At 53.6% G+C, this 24,852-nt stretch overlaps 1 protein-coding gene and 1 pseudogene across 6 annotated transcripts in view; one reads left to right on the top strand and one right to left on the bottom strand.

Annotated features, from left to right (window-relative positions):
* FLYWCH1 (FLYWCH-type zinc finger 1) overlaps positions 1–12,093 on the top strand; it is a 45,907-nt gene extending 33,814 nt beyond the window's left edge. For 5 of the 6 annotated variants that reach the window (XM_074381713.1, XM_074381710.1, XM_074381712.1 and 2 more), the window contains one exon: positions 10,994–12,093. In XM_074381713.1, coding sequence (XP_074237814.1) covers positions 10,994–11,033 — 40 coding nt within the window. In that variant the 3' untranslated portion in view covers positions 11,034–12,093. Of the gene's footprint in view, positions 1–8,453; positions 8,592–10,993 lie in introns of those variants that run through there. The other variant, XM_074381714.1, reaches the window with a different exon arrangement.
* LOC141580534 (actin, cytoplasmic 2-like) lies at positions 8,821–9,936 on the bottom strand (annotated as a pseudogene).
* Positions 12,094–24,852: the final 12,759 nt, after the last annotated feature.

The following is a 24,852-nucleotide window of genomic DNA, read 5'->3' as shown; positions in this document are numbered from 1 at the left end:
CGAGGCGGGTGGATCACGAGGTCGAGAGATCAAGACCATCCTGGTCAACATGGTGAAACCCCGTCTCTACTAAAAATACAAAACATTAGCTGGGCATGGTGGCGCTTGCCTGTAATCCCAGCTACTCAGGAGGCTGAGGCAGGAGAATTGCTTGAACCCAGGAGGCGGAGGTTGCGGTGAGCCGAGATCGCGCCATTGCACTCCAGCCTGGGTAACAAGAGCGAAACTCCGTCTCAAAAAAAAAAAAAAAAAAAAAGATTCCACCTCAAAAAAAAAATAGAATTTTTCCTTTTAAAATTTATTTCCAGTGGCATCAAAATAAAAAGGAATAAATCTAACAAAGATGTAAAACATATACTCTACATACTAGAAAATAGTCTTTGAATAATTGAACACCTAAACACAGTCACCAGCTGCATAATGTCATTTCAGTCAGCAACCTAACGCATGCACAGTGATCCTCTGTAAGACTAACGGGGCTGGAAAACTCTTGTCACCAAGTGACCATAGCTGGTTACTGCCATCCTAGCACAGTGCATTATGACGCTGTGGTGATGCTGATGTCAACAAACCTATCATGCTGCCAATCATATAAAAGCACAGGGCCGGGCACGGTGGCTCACGCCTGCAATCCCAGCACTTTGGGAGGCTGAGGCGGGCAGATCACGAGGTCAGGAGATCAAATCCTGGCCAACACGATGAAACCCTGTCTCTACTAAAAATATCAGAATTAGTTGGGCATGGTGGTGCATGCCTGTAATCTCAGCTACTCGGGAGGCTGAGGCAGGAGAACTGCTTGAACCCAGGAGGCAGAGGCTGCAGTGAGCGAGATCCCTCCACTGCACTCCAGCCTGAGCAACAGAGTGAGATTCCATCTCAGAAAATAAAAAATAAGACCAGGCACAGTGGTTCACACTTGTAATCCCAGTATTTTGGGAGGCCAAGGAGGGCAGATCACATAGTCATGAGATCGAGACCATCCTGGCCAACACGGGGAAACCCCATCTCTACTAAAAATATCAAAATTAGCTGAGCATGGTGGCATGTACCTATAATCTCATCTACTCAGGAGGCTGAGGCAGGAGAATCACTTGAACCAGTGAGTCAGAAGTTGTAATAAGCCAACATTACACCACTGCACTCCAGCCTGGTGACAGAGCAAGGCTCCCATCTCAAGCAAAAAAAAAAAAAAAAAAAAAAAAAAAAAAAAAAAAAAATGCACAGACCAGGCATGGTAGCTCACGCCTGTAATCCCAGCAATTTTGGAATGCCGAGGTGGGTGGAGTGAAACCCTGTCTCTACTAATACAAAATTAGATGGGCATGGTGGCACACACCTGTAATCCCAGCTACTGGGGAGGCTAAGGCAGGAGAACTGCTTGAACCCAGGAGGCGGAGGTTGCAGTGAGCTGAGATCACACCACTGCACTCCAGCCTGAGCAAGAAAGAGCGACTTCCTCTCAAAAACAAAAAACAAAAAACAAAAAACAAACAAAAAAAACTAGCCTTGGCAACATAGTGAGATCCCATCTCTACAAATAATTTAAAAATTAGCTGTGTGTGGGGGTGCATGCCTATAGTCCCAGCTACTTGGGAGGCTGATATGGAAGGGTCCCCTGAGCCTGGGAGGCTGATACGGAAGGGTCACCTGAGCCTGGCAGGATGAGGCTGCAGTGCACCGTGATCATGCGGCTGCATGCCAGTCTGGGGACAGAGAGAGAACCTGTCTCAAAAACAGCACATATAATTCTACATAGTATGTAATATTGATAATGAGATTAAACACCTATGTTCCTAGTTTATGTATTTACTATACTTTTTATCATTACTTTAGAATATACTCCTATATATTTAAAAAGTCAACTGTAGACCAGGCGAGGTGGCTCACACCTGTAATCCCAGCCCTTCTGGAGGCTGAGGCAGTCTGATCACCAGAGGTCAGGAGTTCGAGATCAGCTTGGAAAAAATGGTGAAACCCCATCTCTACTAACTGCAAAATTTAGCCGGGCATGGTAGTAGGTGCCTATAATTCCAGCTACTTGGGAGGCTATGGCACGAGAATCACTTGAACCCAGGAGCTGGGGGTTGCAGTGAGCCCAGAGGACAGCATTGCACTCCAGCCTGGGCAACAGAGTGAGACTCTGCCTCAAAAAAAAAAAAAAAAAGGTTAATTGTAAAATGGCTTCAGACAGGTCCTTCAGGACCTTTTGGAGATATCCAAAAGAAAGCATTGTTATCATAGGAGAAGACGCCTCCAAGTGCGTTACTGCTTCTGAAGACTTTCTAGCAGGACAGCATGTGGAGGTGCAAGACAGTGACATGGATGACCCTGGCCCTTTGCAGGCCTAGGCGTGTATGTGTGTGTGTGTGTCTGTCTGTCTTTGTTTTTAAACAAAAAAAAAAAAATCTTTGGCCAGGCACAGTGGCTTACACCTGTAATCCCAGCACTCTGGAAGGCTGAGATGGGCGTATCACTTAAGGTCACGAGTTTGAGACCAGCCTGGCCCACATGGTGAAACCCCATCTCCACTACTAAAAATACAAAAATTAGCCAGGCATGATGGCATGTGCCTGTAATCCTACCTACTCAGGAGGCTGAGGCTGCAGTACACTGAGATCATGCCATTGCACTCCAGCCTGAGAGACTCCATCTCAAAAAAACAAAAACTATCAAAAAAAATAAAGTCCAACTAAATTTTTTTAAAATTCTTAAAAATAGAAGGTTATAGAATAAGGTTCTAAAAATTTTTGTGTATAGCTCTACAGTGTATTTGTATTTTAAACCAAGTGTTACTACAAAAGCAGCAAAAAGTTTAAAAATTAAGTTACAGTAAGCTGAGATCAATTTATTACTAAAGAAAACTTTGCCAGGTGCAGTGACTCAAGCCTGTAATCCCAGCACTTTGGGAGACCAAGGCAGGAAGATCATGAGGTCAAGAGATCAAGACCATCTTGGCCAACAGGGTGAAACCCCATCTCTACTAAAAATACAAAAATTAGCTGGGCATAGTGGCGCACACCTGTAGCCCCAGCTACTTGGGAGGCTGAGGCAGGAGAATGGCTTGAGCCTGGGAATTGGAGGTCGCAGTGAGCTGAGAAAGTGCCACTGTATTCCAGCCTGGTGACAGAGCAAGACTCTGTAAAATAATAATTTAGGCCACATGCAGTCCAGCACTTTGAGAGGCTGAGGCAGGTGAATCACCTGAGGTCAGGAATTTGAGACCAGCCTGACCAACATGGAGAAACCCCATTTCTACTAAAAATAACAAAAATTAGCTGGGTATGGTGGTGGGCACCTATAATTCTGGCAACTTGGGAGGCTGAGGCGGGAGAAATGCTTGAACTCAGGAGGCAGAGGTTGTAGTGAGCCAAGATCGTGCCATTGCCCTCCAGCCTAGGCGACAAGAGCGAAACTCCATCTCAAAAAATAAATAAGTGTGGTGTAGCTAAGTATTCAGCGGTGTGTGCTAAGTCTATAGTACTGTACAGTCATGTTCTACGCCTCCCCATCCACTCACCCACAGCAACTTCCCACCCTGCAAGCTCAATTCATATTACGTGCCCTATATATGTGTACCATTTTTTATGGTTTATACCAAACATACTGTACCTTAGTATGTTTAGATGTCTACATACAGAAATACCATTGTATTCCAGTTGCCCACCGTATTCAGTACAGTCACATGCTGTACAAGCCTGTAACCCAGGAGCAACAGGTTGTAAACCATACAGCATGTTATTTATGTTTGTGTGAGTACACGGTGGTGCTCACACAACAAAATTGTCTAAGGACGTTTCTCAGAATGTTTTCCTGTCATTAAGTGGCACCTGACTGTAAACAGAAATATAGTCCATGTTCACGGATTGATTGGAAGACCTGAAATTTATATGAAAACAAGTAACCGAGAATAGCCAAAACAATCCTGAAAAAGAACAAAACTGGAGGACTTGGCCGGGCGCGGTGGCTCACGCCTGTAATCCCAGCACTTTGGGAGGCCGAGGCAGGAGGATCACGAGGTCAAGAGATCGAGACCATCCTGGTCAACATGGTGAAACCCCGTCTCTACTAAAAATACTAAAAATTAGCTGGGCATGGTGGTGCGTGCCTGTAATCCCAGCTACTCAGGAGGCTGAGGCAGGAGAATTGCCTGAACCCAGGAGGCGGAGGTTGCGGTGAGCCGAGATCGCGCCATTGCACTCCAGCCTGGGCAACAAGAGCGAAACTCCGTCTCAAAAAAAAAAAAAAAAAAAGAGATCCAGACCATCCTGGCCTACACGGTGAAACCCCATCTCTACTAAAAAAGACAAAAAATTAGTCAAGTGTGGTGGCGTTCACCAGAAGTCCCAGCTACTGGGGAGGCTGAGGGAGGAGGATCACTTGAACCTGGAAGGTGGAGGCTGCAGTGAGCCGAGATTGTGCCATGGCACTCCAGCCTAGCAACAGAGGGAGACTCTGTCTTGAAAAAAGGAAAACTGGAGGACTCACACTTTTAAATTTCAAAACTCATTACAAAGCTATAGTCATCAAAACAGTGTAGTACTGGCAGAAGGGGAAATACTGATTCAGAACTGAGAGTCCAGAAATAAACGCACAGGGTGTTTTCAACAAAGATACCAAGACGGTGTAATGGGGAATTTCACTAATGGTGCTGGGACAACTACATTTCTTCATATGAAAAGATAGATTGAACCCCTTCATCACACCATACACAAAAACTAAACTCTAACTGGGTCATAGACCTAAAGGTAACAGCTACTTTTAAACCTCTTTAAAAACACAAAAAGGAGGCCAGGCATGGTGGATCACGCCTGTAATCACAGCACTTTGGGAAGCTGTGGCAGCTGGACCGCTTGAGGTCAGGAGTTGAAGACCAGCCTGGCCAATATGGTAAAACTCCGTCTCCACTAAAAATACAAAAAAATTAGTGGGCATGATAGGGCATGCCTATAATCCCAGCTATTTAGGATAATAATCCCAGCTACTTGGGAGGCTGAGGCAGGAGAATCACTTGAACCCAGGGGGCAGAAGTTGCAGTGAGCAGAGATGGCACCATTGCACTCCAGCCTGGGCTACAAGAAATCAAAATCCCGTCTCAAAAACAAAACAAACTCAAAAGGTAAATCTTTGTAACCTTGAATTAGACACAGTTCTTTTTTTTTTTTTTTTTTTTTTTTTTTGAGACAGAGTCTCGTTCTGTTGCCCAGGCTGGAGTGCAGTGACACAATCTTGGCTCACTGCAACCTCAACTTCCTGGGTTCAAGCGATTCTCCTGCTTCAGCCTCCCAAGAAGCTGGGATTACAGGAGCATGCCACCACACCCAGCTAATTTTTGTATTTTTAATAGAGATGGAGTTTGACCATATTCGCCAAGCTGATCTAGAACTGACAGGTGATCCACCCACCTTTGCCTCCCAAAGTGCTAGGATTACAGGTGTGAGCCACAGTGCCTGGCCAGCTTTCTTTTTTTGAGAGAGTCTTGCTCTGTTACCCAGGCTAGAGAGCAGTGGTGTAATATCAGCTCACCTCAACCTCTGCCTCCAGGGCTCAAGCAATTCTCCCGCCTCAGCGTCTTGAGTAGGTGGGATTACAGGCAGGCACGCACCATCACACCTGAATAATTGTTTTGTATTTTTAGTAGAGACAGTTTCACCATATTGGCCACACTGGTCTCGAACTCCTGACCTCAGGTGATCCACCCACCTCAGCATACTACAGTGCTGGAATTACAGTTGTGAGCCACCTCGCCCAGCCAACAAAGGTTTTTAGATAGCATGCCAAAACTATACACAATCAAATAATAAACTGGACTTTATCAAAATTAAAAACTTTGTGTCTCAAATAACACTATCAAGAAAGTAAACAGGCCAGGCTTGGTGGCTCTCGCCTGTAATCCCGGTACTTCGGGTGGCTGAGGTGGATCAATCACCTGAGGTCAGGAGTTCAAGACCAGCCTGGTCAAAAGGCAAAACCTCATCTCTAATAAAAATATAAAAATTAGCTGGGTGTAGGGCAGGGGGCGCCTGTAATCCCAGCTACTCGGGAGGCTGAGACAGGGACAATTGCTTGAGCTCAGGAGGCAGAGGTTGCAGTGAGCTAAGATCGAACCATCGTATTCCAGCCTGGGCAGTTGAGTAAGACTCCATCTAAAAAAAAAAAAAAAAAAAATGGCCGGGCGCGGTGGCTCAAGCGTGTAATCCCAGCACTTTGGGAGGCCGAGGCGGGTGGATCACGAGGTCGAGAGATCGAGACCATCCTGGTCAACATGGTGAAACCCCGTCTCTACTAAAAGTGCAAAAAATTAGCTGGGCATGGTGGCACGTGCCTGTAATCCCAGCTACTCAGGAGGCTGAGGCAGGAGAATTGCCTGAGCCCAGGAGGCGGAGGTTGCGGTGAGCCGAGATCGCGCCATTGCACTCCAGCCTGGGTAACAAGGGCGAAACTCCGTCTCAAAAAAAAAAAAAAAAGAAAAAGAAAATAACTAAACAAAATAAAAAGAGGGATTTAAAAAAAGATGAAAAGACAACCCACAGAATAGAGAAACTATTTGCAAATCATATACCTGATAAGGAACTTGTATTCAGAACATAGTTTTTGTTTTTTGGTTTTCCTTTTTTTGTTTGTTTGAGATGGATTCTAGATGACTCTCAGGCTGGACTGCAGTGGTGCCTGCTCACTGCAGCCTCCGCCTCATTCTCATGCCTCAGCCTCCTGAGTAGCTGGGATTACAGGCATGTGCCACCAAACAAACTAATTTTGTATTTTTAGTAGAGATGGGGTTTCACCATGTTGGCCAGGCTGGTCTTCAACTCCTGACCTCATGATCCACCTGCCCTGGCCTCCCAAAGTGCTGGAATTATAGCAGTGAGCCACCATGCCTCCCCCAGAATTCTTGTAACAATGAAAAGACAGCCCAGTTAACAAATCGGCAGAGGACCTGAATAAACAGTTTTCCAAAGAAGATTTAATTTCTGCAATTAATTGAAAGAGAGAAAAATGGCCAATAGGGATAACTGAGGACTCTCAACATCATTAGTTTCAGGAAAATACAAATCAAGACCACTATGAGATACCACTTCACACCCGCTGGGATGGCATTTAACAAGACCGAACAAGTGTTGGTGAGAATGTGGAGAAACTGGAACCCTCGTACTCTTGGTGGCAACGCAAAATGGTGCAGCCACTTTGGAAAACACTGTGGGAGTTCTTAATGTTCAACATAGAGTTACCCTGTGACCCAGCAATTCCTCTTACAGGTATCTACCCAGGAGAACTGGAAACAGGTCCACACAAAAATATACACAAATGTGCTTATCATTGTCCCTACAGGCACAAATTGAAAACCCATAATGTCCATCAATGAATGAAACGTAGTCTATTCATACAATGAGATATTTGTCCATAAAACGGAATGAAGGGCCGGGCACGGTGGCTCAAGCCTGTAATCCCAGCACTTTGGGAGGCCGAGGCTGGTGGATCATGAGGTCGAGAGATCGAGACCATCCTGGTCAACATGGTGAAACCCCATCTCTACTAAAAATACAAAAAATTAGCTGGGCGTGGTGGCGCGCGCCTGTAATCCCAGCTACTCAGGAGGCTGAGGCAGGAGAATTGCCTGAACCCAGGAGGCGGAGGTTGCGGTAAGCTGAGATTGCGCCATTGCACTCCAGCCTGGGTAACAAGAGCGAAACTCCGTCTCAAAAAAAAAAAAAAAAAAAAAAAGAAATCCCTGACAGTACTAAAGGAGAACCTGATCACATGAGTTCAGGAGTTCGAAACCACCTTTGACAGCACAGGGAGATACCCTCCCCCCACCACCTCTACCAAAAAAAAAAAATTTTTTTTCTTTCTTTTTCCAGTTACAGCAGCACTTTTCTTTTTCTTTCTTTTCTTTTCTTTTTTTTTTTTTTTTTGAGACGGAGTTTTGCTCTTGTTACCCAGGCTGGAGTGCAATGGCGCAATCTCGGCTCACTGCAACCTCCGCCTCCTGGGTTCAGGCAATTCTCCTGCCTCAGCCTCCTGAGTAGCTGGGATTACAGGCACGTGCCACGATGCCCAGCTAATTTTTTGTATTTTTAGTAGAGACGGGGTTTCACCATGTTGACCAGAATGGTCTCAATCTCTCGACCTCATGATCCACCCGCCTCGGCCTCCCAAAGTGCTGGGATTACAGGCTTGAGCCACCGCGCCCGGCCAGCACTTTTATTTTTCTTTAAGCAATGAGGTGTTGCTGGGGCCTAACTTCTCACTTCACAGTAGAAAACCAAAATTTGTTGTCATCTCTTTAAAGAATTGAGTTGCATACAGAAAAACCCTAAAAGGATGAAAACTTTTACAGCTGTAAATGCAAACCGCTTTCACCTCAAAGCAAGTAACAGCCCATGGCATTCAGGCAGGAAAACATTCAGCTAGGAAAGGAAACCAGATCTTATGACTTGGATTTTCCAACCTGACAGACTGGGAGCCCTTGCCAGCCTCTAGAGCAATCCCAGAACACTCAGCCCTGACACGCGGATACCCTGCACAGATTGAAGACTGCTGGTCACGCAAGTCACCAAGCCATAGGCTTGTCTGCCACAAGCATGCTCTTAGCCACAAACTGACCAAGCCACATGAACTAAGGGTTGAATCAAAGATTTGTATTAAACAAATTCCCAGGGGAACCGGTAACTTGAACACAAGGTCAAAATTAGCAACAAGTTCTACAATCCAGAACTGATATCAGATACAAGCTTCGAGGACAATTTCTTTTCAAAAGCTTCCAGTTCCGTGAGGCTAGCAGGAGGTATATGCATTTGCCAGGCACAAATTTATACTTGGGAGTTAACCCATGCAGCAAATGCTACACATCTGCTTGCAGTCCATTTGGAAGCATTTGCGGTGGATGGAGGGGCCCGACTCGTACTCCTGCTTTCTAATCCACATCTGCTGCAAGGTGGACAGCGAGGCCAGGATGGAGCCACCGATCCACACCGAGTACTTGTGCTCTGGGGGGATGCGCGATGATCTTGACCTTCCCGGTGCTGGGCACCAGGGCGGTAATCCTCCTGCGTCCTGTCAGTGATGCCCACGTGCGTGGTGGTGCCGCCTGACAGCACCTTGTTGGCATACGGGTCTTAGTGGATGTCCACATTACACTTCACGATGGAGGTGAAGGTGGTCTCATGGATGCACAAGATTCCACGCCCAGGAGGGAAGGCTGGAACAGCGCCTGACACCGGAACCACCTGTTGCCGATGGTGATGACCCGGCCATTGGGCAGCTTGCAGCTCGTCTCCAGGGAGGAGGACACAGCCGTGGCCATCTCCTGCTCAAAGTCCAGGGCGAGGCAGCACAGCTTCGCCCGCTCAGCCGTGGTGGTGAAGCTGCAGCGCCCCACTCCGTGAGGATCTTTGTGAGGCAGTCAGTCAGGTCCCCACCAGCCAGGTCCAGATGCAGGATGGTGTAGCCCTCGTAGATAGGCACCATGTGGGTGACCCCATCTCCGGAGTCTATGAGAATGCCAGTGGTGCACCCAGAGGCGTACAGGGACAGCATGACCTGGATAGCCATGTACATGACTGGGGTGTCGAAGGGCTCAGACACGATCTGGGTTATCTCTGTTGGCCTTGGGGTTCAGGGGGGCCTCGGTCAGCAGCATAGAGTGCTCCTCTGGGGCCACACGTAGAAGGTGTGGTGCCAGATCTTCTCTGTGCCGTCCCAGTTGGTGACGATGCTGTGCTCAATAGGATACTTCAGGGTCAGGATGCCGCACTTGCTCCAGGCCTCGTCTCCCATGTAGGAGTCCTTCTGGCCCATGCCGACCACGCTGCCCTGGTGCTGGGGCGCCTGATGACGGAGGGAAACACGGCTCGGGTCGGGGGCGTCATCCCCAGCAAAGCCAGCTTTGCACATGCCGGAGCCATTGTCAGTGACGAGCACGGCGATTTCTTCTTCCATTCTGACCAGAGGAGGAGTGGGGCAGCGGAGCAGCACAAGGACACGGCGCGCAGGCTAGCAGAGGTGACTGAGGAAAAACATGAGTCAGGCGTGGTGGCATGCACCTGTGCTCCCAGCTACTCGGGAGGCTGGGGTGGAAGGATCACTTTAACCCAGAAGGTCAAGGCTGCAGTGAGCTGTGATGGCACTACTGCGCTCAAGCATGGGTGACAGAGTGAGTCCGTATCTCAGAAAAGAAAATAATTAAAGGACAACTTTGTGTTTCTTGATGAAGAACCTTGAAAAGGCTCAGCTGTGATGCCCCTGTGACTTCCAGGGCAGGAATTGAAGCTCTGTGCAAGTGTTAGGTGTTCCTCCCCTGATCATGCTGGTGTAGGAAGCAGGGAATTCCCTAAGTGTGTTTCATGAAGCAACCTCGTAACGGAATCGATATGGATGGATGTGTGTATAAAAATGATCTAGCTGGCCAAGCGAGGTGGCTCACACCTGTAATCCCAGCACTTTGGGAGGCCGAGGTGGGTGGATCACCTGAGGTCAGGAGTTCAAGACCATCCTGGCCAACATGGTGAAACCCCATCTCTACTAAAAATACAAAAATTAGCTGGGCATGGTGACATGTGTCTTTAATTCCAGCTACTTAGAAGGCTGAGGCAAGAGAATCCCTTGAACCCAGGAGGCAGAGGTTGCAGTAAGCTGAGATCATGCCACTGCACTCTAGCCTGGGCAACAGAGCGAGACTGTGTCTCAAAAAAAAAAAAAAGTTCTAGCTGGCAGGACAAAAAATTAGCTGGGCATGGTGGTGGATGCCTGTCATCCCAGCTACTAGAGAGGCTGAGGTGGGAGAATGGCTTGAACTAGGGAGGCCCAGGTTGCAGTGAGCTTAGATCACGCCACTGTACTCCAGCCTGGGCAACAGAGCAAGACTCTGTCTCAAAAATGAATTATCTAGCCTGTGGTATCTCCAGGTAAAAGTATTCCAGGAATCCTGTACTTCCTGTGTTACCTATCTCCACCGTGTTTTGATGTGTGTGATGAACATGTGTCTCTTTGTAATCAGGGACATCAAAGATGTCAGACTGACCGGCGAGTCCCAGTGAGGTGACACATGCAGAGGAGCTCTGTGCCGCCCAGTGAGGCGGCTTCACATCCACGCAGGCTTCCCATCTACTTCGGTTTTGCTTGGCAGAAACTTTTCATTCTTCCAAAGCATCGCTGGCCTTCACATATCCTCAGGAGGTTTCCCAGGAGGAATTCTTGGATGGTGTCCTTGTGTCGGCAGCGAATGGTGCTCAGAGCCGGTGCTTGCAGATTCGGGTGCAGGGGGCAGTGTGGTGGCGCTTTCCTGAGCTTCGGCAGACATGAGGAAGCTGCCTGGACGTGGACACTCCTGCTGTCTGGCTACCAGCGCCCCTGGCTTTGCAGAGCATGCCACCTTCCCCGGGCTTTCCGCCTGGCGAGGCCCTGGTCTGCTCGGCACGGTGCAAAGTGAATGTCGCTGTCTCAGAGCCTGCGCACACGTGTGGAAGTGCCTGCTTCAAACGGAGCTGTGCCGCGTAGGCTGGGTCAGGCCACACCGGTCTTTTCTGGACAGGTGCTGGGTAGGTTTTCCTGGTGTCTGGCTGCCTGCTGCCAGGGTGCGGCTGTCCCTGGCAACCAGAGCTGGCCAAAGCACATGCCTTGCTCCGCGCTCCAGGCTTTGCTGTCTGTGCGCCTCCCAACTTAAACCTCTCCACAACATGACGGCAGGTGTCGTCCCGAGACTGGAGCCAGCCCAGAGGTCGGCAGGGGCCCGTGCCGGGTACACACGCCCTGGCTGAGGCCAGCGGGGTCCTGGGTGGCCCATGTACAACTGAAGTCTGAAGCTTAGGTGACAGCAGAGGCACGCCCCCATCTGTGGGGCAGCTTCACACAGTGCATCTTCACCAGTCAGAGGGAACAGTCCAGAGGGGCAAGATGACCCCACCAGGACTGCAGAGCTTCCTGCTTACCAACAAGGACCTGTCCTCAGCCACGAGAGTCCCTCCGTCCCACCCTGTACTTGTGGGGGAGTGCCGGCATCAGGCGCATCGCCGCCGTCCACTGCAAGGCTGGGACAGCCCAGTCGCCCATGCTTCTCTGCTTGTGTGGTTCCCCCAATAAATCCTGTTTTGCATCTCACTGCGTGTAGCTGCTGCGTGTTCACGTTCCCCTTGCAGGCACAGTCGGCCACTGTGAAGCCACACCCCATCATGTCTCCATGCCAATGCCTGGGAGACCCCCCGACGCCTGGGCAGTTGCAGTCATCTGGCCCACATGTACCCTGGACCAAGAGTGGATGGGGGGCCTGGAGTCGGGACCTCGGAGAGGCTGCTGCAGCCCATGGCCTGTCCCAGGCCCTGATGTGGCAGGTCATGTTGCTGAAAGAGGTAGATGCTCTGCTCTGGCCATTAGCCTGAGTTCCCCCTGGACTTATTTGCGTAAGCCCGGGCGGACTTGCCCACCTGTCCATCCTTTGCTGGGACACGGCACCGTGGCTCCATTTGGAGTGGTGCCCTTGGCCCTGGAGCATCCTTCCCCGAGGCTGACTGAACTCACCCAGCTGGACTCCCAGCCAGGGCCGCAGACCCAGCTCCCCAATCCTGACTCCCACTGCACATTACAAATGTGCACACCCACAGGAGGCAGCCACGCCCGAGAAATAGCTGCCGAAAGATGGTCCAGTGTGTGCCACCACCAGCTGGACCTCCAGTCAGGCTCCCCGCAGAGCGGGAAGCTCCACACATGCCCAGGTCACGGCAGCCTGAGTCACCACACCCTCTGCACCTGGGGGCTCCTTGCCTCTGTGATGGGGCCTCCATGGCCAGCACCTTCCTGCCGCGAGTCACAGGAGATATGCCCTGTCACCTTGGCTGGGGCTCTGGGCACCTCTAAGCAGGTGTGAGGTGAGTGAGAGGAAAGACATCGGCTTCTCTTCCCTTTTTGGACACTGTGTCATTGACTGAGGCTGGCCCACTCTTCCTCTGGCTCTCGCCTGCTTTGACCTTCGAGGACAGATGGCAGCCCATGTCACTGGGCTGAGACTCCCCAGTGGACTTGAATTTGGATGCTGCTGTTGCCTTGGGTGGCTTCACGGCAACCCATCCCTACCCTGGTGGCCACTCAGCCATGACAAGGGCCTGACATGAGCCACTGAGTAAGCTTCAGAGCCTTCCCCTTGGAAAGATCCAGGGCCACCAGATGTCCACTGCCTGGTTACTGTCAGCTGAGGTGTGTGGGTGAGTGCCAGCTGTGGAGTGTGCAGCCCAGCTTCGGCTCAGCGGGGCCTGGCTCAGCTGCTGCTACCCCTACAAACCCCGTTTTATGACATCTGCACCACGTGGTATGTCTGTACCCTTTGACAAGACAGTGTGAGTGATGTCTCATGAAAGTTTTTTTTTAGATGGAGTCTCACTCTATTACCAGGCTAGAGTGCAGTGGCACAATCTCAGATCACTGCAACCTCCACCTCCCGAGTTCAAGTGATTCTCCTGCCTCAGCCTCCTGAGTAGCTGGGATTACAGGCATGTGCCACCACACTCGGCTAATTTTCGGATTTTTAATAGAGACGGTTTCACTATGTTGGCAAGGATGGTCTCGATTTCCTGACCTCATGATGTACCCGCCTCCCCCTCCCAAAGTGCTAGGATTACAGGCGTGAGCCACCACGCCCGGCCAGATGTCTCATGAAATTTAAAATAAATTTGCAAGCCATCAGAAAGGTATCAACAAGCAACTCTACTTTTGAAAACAGGTGAGGACAGTGGCTGGCTCTGGGAGTCCCTGGCCCCCCAGGCCCTGACCCACAGCTATAAGGCAGGCCCCATCCCCCAGTGGTCCCAGCCTAGCCTGCTGTCCCACCTCTGCCAAGAGAGGGTGGCACAGGACCCCTGTCGCTAAGGCCAGCAGATGTGTCTCTGAGCTGGCCAAGGGCACTGACCACTCTCCCCAGGACCCTCCCGGTGCCGGCTCATCTGGCTTCCCCTCCCAGCCTCCGTGGCGCGCACCTTGGCCCAGCCCACCCTCGGAGTGGGGGTTGGTGATTTGGGGACCTCAGCACTCTTCTACTCGGCCACTTTGGGGTTCACAGTTTGTCAGTCTGCCCTCATTTCTGCAATTGAGACCTGGGCACTGTGTCCAGCTGCCTCCTGGGCCCTGCCCAGCATCTCCCATGAGCACCAGCAGTGCAGGTGGCAGAGGGGATTGTCCCCCATCCTCTCATCTGAGGGAGGAGACCAACAGTGAGTGAGACAGCCAGTCATCCTCGACGCCCTGTATCCCTGCGACGCCTGTCCTGCATCCCATCAGTCATCGGGGCCTGCCCCCTGCCTGCTTTGTCTTTTTTTTTTTTTTTAAGAGAGTCTCACTCTGTTGCCCAGGCTAGAGTGCAATGGTGTGATCTCGGCTCAGTGCAACCTCCACCTTCCGGGTTCAAGCAATTCTCCTGCCTCAGCTTCCTCAGTAGCTGCAATTATAGGCGTGGGCCATCACACCTGGCTAATGTTTGTATTATTAGTAGAGACAGAATTTGCCTGTCTTGCAAAGTGCCTCTGTCTTGCAAAGTGCCAGGATTACAGGCGTGAGCCCCCGCACCTGGCCTGCTTTGCCTTTTAAGAATAGCTTTGTGGCCAGGTGTGGTGGCTCACGCCTGTAATCCTGGCACTTTGGGAGGCTGAGGCGGGCAGATCACCTGAGGACAGGAGTTCAAGACCAGCCTGACCAACATGGTGAAACCCTGTCTCTACTAAAAATACAAAAATTAGCCAGGCGTGGTGGCACATGCCTGTAATTCCAGCTACTCAGGAGACTGAGGCAGGAGAATCCCTTGAACCCAGGAGGTAGAGGTTGCAATGAGCAGATTGTGCTACTGCATTCCAGCCTGGTGACAGAGTAAGACTCTATCTCAAAAAAAGAAAAAAAAAAAGCTTTGTTGCAATATAATTTACATACCATACAATTCATCTCTTCAAAGTGTTCATATCGATGGCTTTTGATATGTGTAAAGCCACAGGGTTGTGCAACCATCACAACTATCTTGTTTCACAACGTTTTTATCACCCTAAAAAGCTGTCCCTCCCTCTGCCTGTTTTTTTTTTTTTTTTTTTTTTTTTTTTTTTTTTTAGAGACAGACTCACTCTGCTGCCCAGGATAGAGTCCAGTGATACAATCTCAGCTCACTGTAACCTCTGCCTCCTGGATTCAAGCAATTCTCTAGCCTTAGTCTCCTGAATAACTGCGATTACAGGTGTGCACTGCCACACCCAGCTAATTTTTGTATTTTTAGTAGAGATGGGGTTTCAAAACATTGGCTAGGCTGGTCTCGAACTCCTGAGCTCAAGCAATTCACCTGCCTCGACTTCCCAAAGTGCTGGGATGATAGGTGCCAGCCACTGCGCCCCGCCCCTCTGCCTATTTCCTTACCCCAAGTGCTAAGGGGCTGATGGGGCTTCTTCCTCTAGAGCAGGCGTCCCGCAACTACGGCCCACGGGCTGCATGCGGCCCCCTGAGGCCATTTATCCACCCCCCCCCAACGCCACACTTCAGGAAGGGGCACCTCTTTCATTGGTGGTCAGTGAGAGCAGCACAGTATGTGGCGGCCCTCCAACGGTCTGAGGGACAGTGAACTGGCCCCCCGTGTAAAAAGTTTGGGGATGCCTGCTTTGGAGTGTAATGCTGGGAGCATCTGCAGGATCCAGGGAAGGAACTGGGACAGCACAGGAAACCCCTTCATGGGTCCCTGTACTCAAACATTCCCATCCCACAGCGTGTGACCCAAGCGGGCCAGCCACTGGTGGGTGGTCTCCAATCCCGTCTCTGCTCCTTTGTCCCTCTGCAAAACCCAGCCCCACCGCAGCTCAGTGAGAACAGGATGCTTCCTAAGCGCACATCCCAGCCCACACACCTGCCCACGTGTGCTTCCCCTTGCCTCCTTTCTGAAACACTCTCATCTGTCGGCCAGGCCGTAGTACAGTGATGCAACCTTGGCTCACTGCAGCCTCAAACTCCTAGGCTCAATCGATCCTCCCACCTCAGCCTCCCAAGGAGCTGGGTCCACAGGTGTGCACCACCACACCAGTCTAATTTTTTAGTTTTTTTTTTTTTGAGATGGAGTTTCCCTCTGTAACCCAACCTGGAGTGCAGTGGCAGAATCTCGGCTCACTGTAAACTCTGCCTCCCAGGTTCAAGCAGTTCTCCTGCCTTAGCCTCCCAAGTATATGAGATTACAGGCATGCGCTACCATGCCTGGCTAATTTTGCTTTTTTTTGTTTTTAGAGACAGGGTTTCACCATGTTGGCCAGGCTGGTCTCAAACTCCTGACCTCAGGTGATCCACCTGCCTCAGCCTCCCAAAGTGCTGAGATTACAGGCATGAGCCACTGCCTAATTTTTTTGTTTTTTTTGCGGAGACAGTTTTTTCTGGGGGTGGGGAGAGGTGGGATCTGCAGGGTTCTGGGGTTGCAGCGGGGAGGGTTAGGGCAAGTTCGTGGAGACAGTCTATGTTGCCCAGGCTGGTTCCAAACTCCTGCGCTCAAGAAATCCATCTGCCTCAGCCTTCCAAAGTGGTGGGACTACAGGTGTGAGCCACCTCGCCCAGTCCTAAAAATGCAAATCAAAGCACACAACACCTGCCCCAGGTGTACTCTCCCGGGTTTTCCTATCAGGTACAACTACCTGTTTCAAGGACCAGAAGCCAGACATACCCAAGGGGGTTCTCTGGAGACCAAGGGCGTGACGGTCCCCGGCCTCAGGCTGCCAGCGCCAGCCACAGCTGCCTCCAGCTTCCCGCTCCCCCGGCCCTCCTCCTGCCTCCCACCACCTGCTCTGCTCCCCTCCTGCATGGCCAACAGCAGACAACCAGCTCCCGGGGAAGGAGACCAGTCACCCCATCCCCATTTTGAAGCCCCAGAGGAACAGGCCCAGCTGGGGCCACTTAACCATAGCCAGGGTCCCTTTGTGCCAAGGGCTGACCAGGCCCCCGCTGACTGGGAGGGTATTTGACCTGATAGGGCTGTCCTTGCTGCCTTTGGGGGTCCACACCCTGCCTAATGAGCCTCGCCCCTCACCACCCCCAACACTGCCAGCCCGTCTACACTCCAGAGTGCAACTGGGCAGAACAAACCACTAGAAACACAGTGTCTCGAAAGCACACTTACCACCTCAGGGCTTCAGCTGTCACAGGAGGCCGGGGCGGGACTGCTGAAAGGGGTCCTCTGCTTAGGGTCGCCAGGGCGGGACTGCTGAAAGGGGTCCTTCGCTCAGCGTCTCACAGGCTGCGCTCCAGCTGTCAGCTGGGGCTGAGATCTCACCCGAGGCCTGCAGTCCTCTCCTGAGCGCATGTGGTTGTGGGCAGAATTCATTTCTTGCAGCTGTGGAGCCCGTGGCCGTTTGCTTCTTTGGCAGTAGGAGGGGGCGGTCAGCCTCTCAAAGCCACACCTGAGCAAGCCAGGCCAGCCCAGGCCAATCTCCCTTCTGATTAACTCCAAGTCACCTGACGAGCGACCCCAGTCACACCTGCGAAACCCCTTCCTGCAGCACCACAGGATAGGTGAAAAAAAAAAAAAAAGAGTCCCTTAGCCAGTGCCACAGAACAACCCCATCAAAGGAGGGGTGGCCCATACTCCAGGCAGCGGAGACACTGCGAGCAGAATCCCGGGGGCGACTCAGAATCCCACCTGCCACAGCTCCCAGCGCACCCCCTTGCTCATCACCAGTCTCCTTCCCTGACCCAGCAGGGGTGCCACGCAGGGAAAGGGTGTGTGAGGGGCTGCCTTGGGAAGTGCCCTGGCTCGGAAGGACCCGGCTAGGCTGTGTCCCTGCCAGCCGTGTGGTTCCAGAAAAGACCATGTGGGTTCCCCTTCTCTGTATTACCCAGTCTAAGGCAGGAAGCCTTGGGGGCTGTTTGGGGTGCCCAAGTGGCCCCTCCTGTGGGTCACGCTTGTAATCCCAGCACTTTGGGAGGCCGAGGCAGGCAGATCAATCTGAGGTCAGAAGTTCAAGACTAGCCTGGCCAAAATGACAAAACCCCGTCTCTACTAAAAACACAAAAATTAGCCAGCCAGGCATGTTGGTAGGCGCCTGTCATCCCAGCTACTCATGAGGCTGAGGCAGGAAGAATTGCTTGAACCTGGCAGGCAGAGGTTGCAGTGAGCCAAGACGCCACCATTGCACTCCAGCCTGGGTGACAGAGCAGGACAACTCCTGGGGTCCTGGGAAGAGGTGGGGAGGCGGGGGTCGTGGGAAGGCTCCCTGTGGGGGTAGGCCAGGGACCAAGCCATGCCCTCTGGGAGACCTGAGGACAGCACAGCATGCCAGGACCTGGGACCCCCACCTGCTCCATGCCACCCAGCCTTCTCCTCACCCGCTCTGGCCCCCACCAGCCCCTGGGCTTGCCTTTCGGGCTTTGCCCGCAGGGAAGGGTGCCGCCTGGCGGGAGAAGCGGCCTTTGCTACCTCCCCAAAAATCCCAAGCCCCAGGCCGGGGAGGGGCAGCTTCTGCCCAGTCCCTCCCTCCTCCACGCCTGACACCTGTGAGACAGAGACAGGAGAGGCAGGAGCCCACGTGGGTCTACGCCACCCTCCCCTCCTGGATTCACTGTCACTTGGGGGACAGGGGCCCTTGTTCTGAGAACTTGTTATGTTTGAGGCAGATACTCCTCCCTTCTATGAGCAATGTGGGGTGGGGGCCCTCCTTATATCCAAAGCTGAGGGCCCTTCTAGTGCCCCCCAAGCCCTCAGGGTGGGGATGGCAGAGTAGGCAGCTGGGAGGGATGGGGGCCCACCAAGGAGCCGGCATTTGGGCTTCGTGGAGACCAGCTTTGGAATTCCTGGAGCCAAGGCGCCCCCGGCCCTGCCAGCCAGCCCTCACCGGACCTGCAGGCCTGGGGCAAGGGGAGCCAGGGGTGGGGAACTGGGAGAAGGAGCCACCGAAAGTCGAGGGGGCGGGTGGTGTGCGCCGAGGCACGTCAAAGTCTACAGGGTGAGGATGGCCAGGACTCCAGGGGCAACGGGGGTCCCCGGGACATGGGCAGCCCCCCACCAACCATGGTGCTGGGGGAGGAGCCTGTGGAGAAAAGGGCATGCGGGGTGGAGGCAGGTCCCCCTCCCTGTCCCCACTTCCAGGGACCAGGTCATGGTTGTCCTTACTTGTTGGGAAGGGCCGAACTGGCTTGCTCATCCCCACATCAGCCCCCAGACGAGCTAAGGCTCTTGGTCTCCTTCCAGGGTTCCCTATCCCCGACGCCCTACTCAGGCCACGCACCACTGGGCAGGCCTGGCGTACCTGTGGACAGCCTCCTTTCCCAGGGTGCAGGAAGGGGACTCTCTTGATGGAAAGTGAAGCCTCCATCTGAGAGGGAGGAACAAGAAGGAAGGGCTTAGCTCACCCGCCCCTGGCCCCTGGAGCTGCCTGGGTGGGTCCCTCCCTGCCCTGCACAAGAACCCTGTGGGCTGTCTGGACAGACAGACAGACAGACAGACAGAACCCCAGGCCAGCTAGGGCGAGGCAGCTTTCAGCAAATCATGCCGACATTTTGGAGGTCAAGGCCACAGGTGCCCCAGGAGCCATTCTGAGCCGGCTGGCCTGGGGCCCAAATGAAGCCAGCCAGCCCTGGGCACTCCCGGCCCTGCCAGCTTCAGTGCCCTCATCTGAGAGGGCAGGTCCTGCAGACCAAGCCGCAGGGGTAGCGGCCAGTCATCCAGCATCCCCATGGGAGAACCCCTCCTCATCCACCCAGGAGTTCAAGAGCTGAGTTTAAGTCTGAGTTTCCAAATCAGGGTGCCTCCCTGGCTCTGCCCAGACTGGTGACCAGAGCATCTAGGACGAGCCGGCAGCAGGTGACCCCATTCCACCGAAACAAGCCTGGATCTGGGCGTCTCGCCCCCTGCTGTGTCCCACCCTCACCTGTTCCCCAGGTGAAGGGTGAGTCGCAGAGGAACCGGGCAGCTCAGCGGGCGATGTCGGGAAGGGCAGACAACAGGATGGAGGGGCGGGGATCAAGGAACGGTTTCTGTTTCTCGGAGGAGGCAGCTCTCAGCTCAGCAGCAGGAATTTACCAAGTGAAGACGTAATGAAGAAGCACGTCAGGCCGCGGGAACCGCAGTACGACGGCCCAGAGGGAAGAAAGGACGAGGCTGGGGACCAGGAGGGGATCCCGCTGGGGTGTGGGGATGCGGTGGCGCTGAGGCCACGCAGGAAGGCCCGGGTCAGCCCAGGCCTTGAAGTGTTCGGAGAACTTCGAGAGGGTTCTTTTTTTTTTTTTTTTTTAATTGCTCCCTCACCCAGTGTCGTGATCTTGGCTCGATGCAACCTCTGCCTACTGGGGTCAAGCAGTTCTCCTGCCTCAGCCTCCCAAGTAGCTGGGATTCCAGGCAAGTATCACCACGCCCAGCTAGTTTTTGTATTTTTAGTAGAGACAGGGTTTCTCCATGTTGTTCAGGTTGGTCTCAAACTCCTGACCTCAAGTGATCTGCCTGCCTCAGTGTCCCAAAGTGCTGGGGTTACAGGCGTGAGCCACTGAGCCTGGCAAGCTTCCAAAGGATTCTTATCAGACCAGCCACTCAATCTGACTTAATGTTTAATGACTCTCTAGTCATGTATCTGATAGTTCAATGTTTAATTACCAGATAAAGGTCTGGTTGCTGGCGAGGATGGTAGAGGGTGAGAGTGAGGAGTCAGACCTCACCTGGGTGAGCCATTGTCCAGGCAAGAGCTGGAGGTGCCAGCCAGGGCGGAAAAGAGATGAGAGATCCTCAAGAGATGTTACACGTTGAGTGGCATCCTCTAAAATTCACATGTTAGGGCCAGTGCAGTGGCTCATGCTTGTAATCCCAGCACTTTGGGAGGCCGAGGTGGGCAGATCACCTGAGATCAGAAGTTCAAGACTAGCCTGGCCAAAATGACAAAACCCCGTCTCTACTAAAAACACAAAAATTAGCCAGCCATGTGTGGTGGTAGGTGCCTGTAATCCCAGCTACTCGGGAGGCTGAGGCAGGAAGAATTGCCTAAACCTGGCAGGCAGAGGTTGCAGTGAACCAAGATGCCACCATTGCACTCCAGCCTGGGCGACAGAGCAAGACTCTGTCTCAAAAATAAATAAATAAAATAAATAAATAAAATTCACATGTTAAGGCTGGGCACAGTGGCTCACGCCTGTAATCCCAGCACTTTGGGAGGCCAAGGCAGGCGGATCATGAGGTCAGGAGCTTGAGACCAGCCTAGCCAACATGGTGAAATCCCCTCTCTACTAATACACAAAAAAATTAGCTGGCGTGTAGCTGGGATTATAGGCGCCCACTACCACACCCGGCCAACTTTTCATATATATATATATTTTTCAGTAGAGAGTGAGTTTCACCATGTTGAGGAGGCTGGTCTCGAACTCCTGACCTCAAGTGATCCACTGCCTCGGCCCGCCTTGGCCTCCCAAAGCACTGGGATTACAGGCATGAGCCACCACATCCGGCCAGCATCACATTTCTAACAAGCTCCCCAGTGATGATGGTGCGGGTCCGGGGACCGAACTCTGAGTATTGAGAGGTGCCACGCCCACCATTGCCCTGCTAGCCCAACCTCCTGCAGGGAAGGTGGGGAAACAAAGCCCAGTGTTCGTGCAGGAGCTGGAGGAATCGGGGTCAGGAAACACAGGTGGGGGTGCAGCTAGGAAGCAGGCAGGAGGAATATGGCTGTCCCAGGAAGGGGGACAGGGCAAAAACTATCATTGCTGCTGAGGGTGGGTGACGTCACCACCGGGACTTGCGGCCCCTCAGCAGGGGCCTCTTTCTGAACTCCTGGGAAGGCCCCAAAAGAGCCCACAGGGCTGCTCTTAGGGGCTCAGAGGGACCCACAAACCCCTACCCCACCCATTACCCACCTAGCTGTCACCCAGGAGAGGTGGCCCACTGACCCTCCTGAATACGGAGCGTGGAGGTGAGGTCTGGCCTGGTTCATCTCTCCCAGGGCCTCCTCAGTGGCCTCTGGGGAGAACCCCTGCCCACAGATTTCCGGGGCCTCCTTCTGCCTTGGTGGTCCTCATGTGCCCCAGATGGAACACTGTCCCCAAAGGAAGGATGGGCCAGGCAAGGTGGCTCATGCCTGTCATCTCAGCACTTTAGGAGGCTAAGGGGGGGGCGGATCACCTGAGGTTAGGAGTTCGAGACCAGCCTGGCCAACATGGCAAAACCCCATCTCGAAGTTGCGATGGGCCAAGATCGCACCGTTGCACTCCAGCCTGGGTGACAAGAGAGAGACTCCATCTCAAACAAACAAAACCCGGTCTCACTAAAAATATGAAAATTAGCCCGGTGTGGTGGCACCTGCTTGTAATCCTAGCTACTTCGCAGGCTGGGGCAAGAGAATCGCTTGAACCCAGGAGGCAGAGTTTGCAGTGAGCCAAGATCCCACCACTGCTCTCCTGACTGGGTGACAGAGCAAGACTCTGTCAAAAAACAAATGGAAGAAGACCAAGGGCCGCTGCGTAGGCGGAGGAGGAACCCAGGCGTCCTGACTGCCCCAGGTCCAGCCCTGACCCAGAGCCCACCCCACATTGCGGTCAGAGGGGCAGTGCTGAGCCTGTTCCTCCCCTTCCTGGGGGGCTGACTGGGACAAAGTGGCCTGGTCCGTCCTCTCGTCCAGGTCCCCCAACTTCTCACCTTCTTGCTACCTGGACAGAGCAAATGCCGTGTCCCATGTTCCAAAGGAAAGGAAGGCGAGCCTGGCCCCTGGGTTGCTTCTGCAGACATCTCGTTGGCTTCGTTCTCTCTGCTGCCCCCATGTGGCCAACGTGCACCTGCGAACCTCCTTCCCTCAGAGGTGACAAACCCAGCCTGTCAGGCCCTAGGGACTCCGGTCTGGCCTCAGTCTCCCCGTCTGCGAAATAGGCTGCTGGAGATTCTGCTTCGGAGGTGTCAGCTGGCAGCAAGGACATGAGAAGGGTGAGGGGCCTCCCCAGGGCAGGCGAGAGGGTATCTCTGTGTACCCAGGGGTCCCAGAAGAATCAGAGACCCTGGATGCGGGATGGAGGTGACAGTCAGCGCCCAGCCCTTGGGTCAGACCAAATGGAGTTTGAAGCCCAGTTCCAACACTTAATACCTGGTGACCCCTGCGAGTCACTTACCGTCTCTGCACCCCATCTGCAGAATGGGGAGATGAGGACATCCTCCCTCGCAGGGTGTCAGGAGGGCAGACACGTTGCTGGTTGCAGAGCACTGAGTGCTGATTGCTCGGGAAGTGTCGTGGGGCGGAGGCTTCTTAGTTCTGGAAGGTTCCATGAGTGACCTGAGTGAGAGTAAAGTTTGCAGGGTGGATACTCCACCCCACTCCATCTCAGTGTCCCAGCCTCAGCACTGAGCACCCCCTCCTCTCATCCACTGTGACCTCTGCAGGAGACAGGCCTGGAAGGACCGAACCGGGTGTCACAGTGCCAAGGACAGAAGGAAGGCTCTTTCAGGCCCAGCTTCCTCCAGGGAAGGGGCCGATTTCTTCACTAGTGTGCCAACCTGGCCTCCTTTCTGCACATGGAGTCCTTAATTGTCCCTGTCCCCACCTCGCCTCGTCCTCAGAGGACTGTGGCCGTGGGGGTGAAGCTCCCCATGCACCACCATCTCCCAGGCCTGCCCCTAGGACATTCTCTGTGGGCTAGTACCTGGGATGGTTTCACTGAGCTCCATCAAGAGAGACAGGCTGGACAGGGGGCCCCCGCCTATTCCCTCCTCAGGAAGCACAGTTGGGTTCCAGGGAGCCAGCAGATGCTGGAGACCCCACCTCAGGGGTCAGTGAGCCCAGCCAGCCTGGCCGCTAAGGGAGCTCCCGGAGGAGGCGACCGGGACCCTGGTCTAGAGTCTCAGCGAATCCATCTCCTTCAAATGCCCCCACCTCGACTCCACGCCCGGCCTCCAGAACACTCGCGTGAGGCACTAGCTGGAAGATCCCTGCGGGTACCAGCACCGCAGTGGGCACCTGGGCCTGGCAAAAACTCCCTGAACCCCATCTTGTTTCTCTATCGGCTCCGGGGCAGAGAGGGTGTGGAGGCTGCAGGGTGAGGACAGGTCGGCCTGGACTCGACAGCTTGGCGAGGGCCTGGTGCCGGCTAGGCAGGCTGGACGCAGGGGCAAAGGGGTCTGGGTGGCGCAGGGCCGCTCTGGGCGCTCGGTCCCCAACAGCTCCTTCCCCCGGCCCCGCCTCCGCTCTCCCACGCACCTGCGCTGGCCTCCCCCCAAGCCCTGGGGGCAGCGGGCGGGTGGCGCTGGGAGATCAGAGGACTCGGAGGAGTCGGGCCCAGGGGGAGGGGGCGGGGAATTTCCCCCCACGCCTGCCTGGGCCTGCTCCCCTCCCCCTCCCCCGCCAGGTGGGGGGCACTGCTGGGGGAATTCCACCGCAGTGCGAAGGCTCGGGAGAGTCTGAGCTGGGGGTCCCAGGGAGGGGCGGGGGAGGGGTAGGGGTAGGGGGCAGACTGGGACCTCAGGCGCAGCTGCCTTTCTCCCCAGACACCAGCTGGCCCTGCCTGTCCCGGACTGAGCTTCCACGACTCGTGGGCGCGGGGGCAGGGAGTGGCGCTCCCTCCTTCAGGCCAGTGGCGTCTGGACCAGGGCGGGAGGGGCGTGTGGATCCGGAGAAAGTGTGCGAGTGAGCGCCTGTCAATGAATGGGTGACAGTGCGTGCGCGTGCGTGCACTGGAAGGAGGGCGCTTGTAACTCGGAGATTCAGGGTGTCCCGCGGCTCGTGCAGCCACGGGAGGGGGTTCTGTATCTCCCACTTTTAAGGGCCTTCCGTCCGCTTGCCCGGCCTGTCCCCCTCCACACCATCTCGCTAGAGCCGGCACCGACCTGAGGGGGAGAGGGCGGGGAAGCGCGGGACGCCTGGGGTCGGGGGGGTGGGCGGGCGTGGGAGGCGTCTGGACCTGCTGCCT

The sequence above is a fragment of the Saimiri boliviensis genome, chromosome 12 (assembly GCF_048565385.1).
Source record: "Saimiri boliviensis isolate mSaiBol1 chromosome 12, mSaiBol1.pri, whole genome shotgun sequence".
Classification (NCBI taxonomy): Eukaryota; Metazoa; Chordata; class Mammalia; order Primates; family Cebidae; genus Saimiri; species Saimiri boliviensis.
This window is presented reverse-complemented; position numbering and strand designations above follow the sequence as displayed.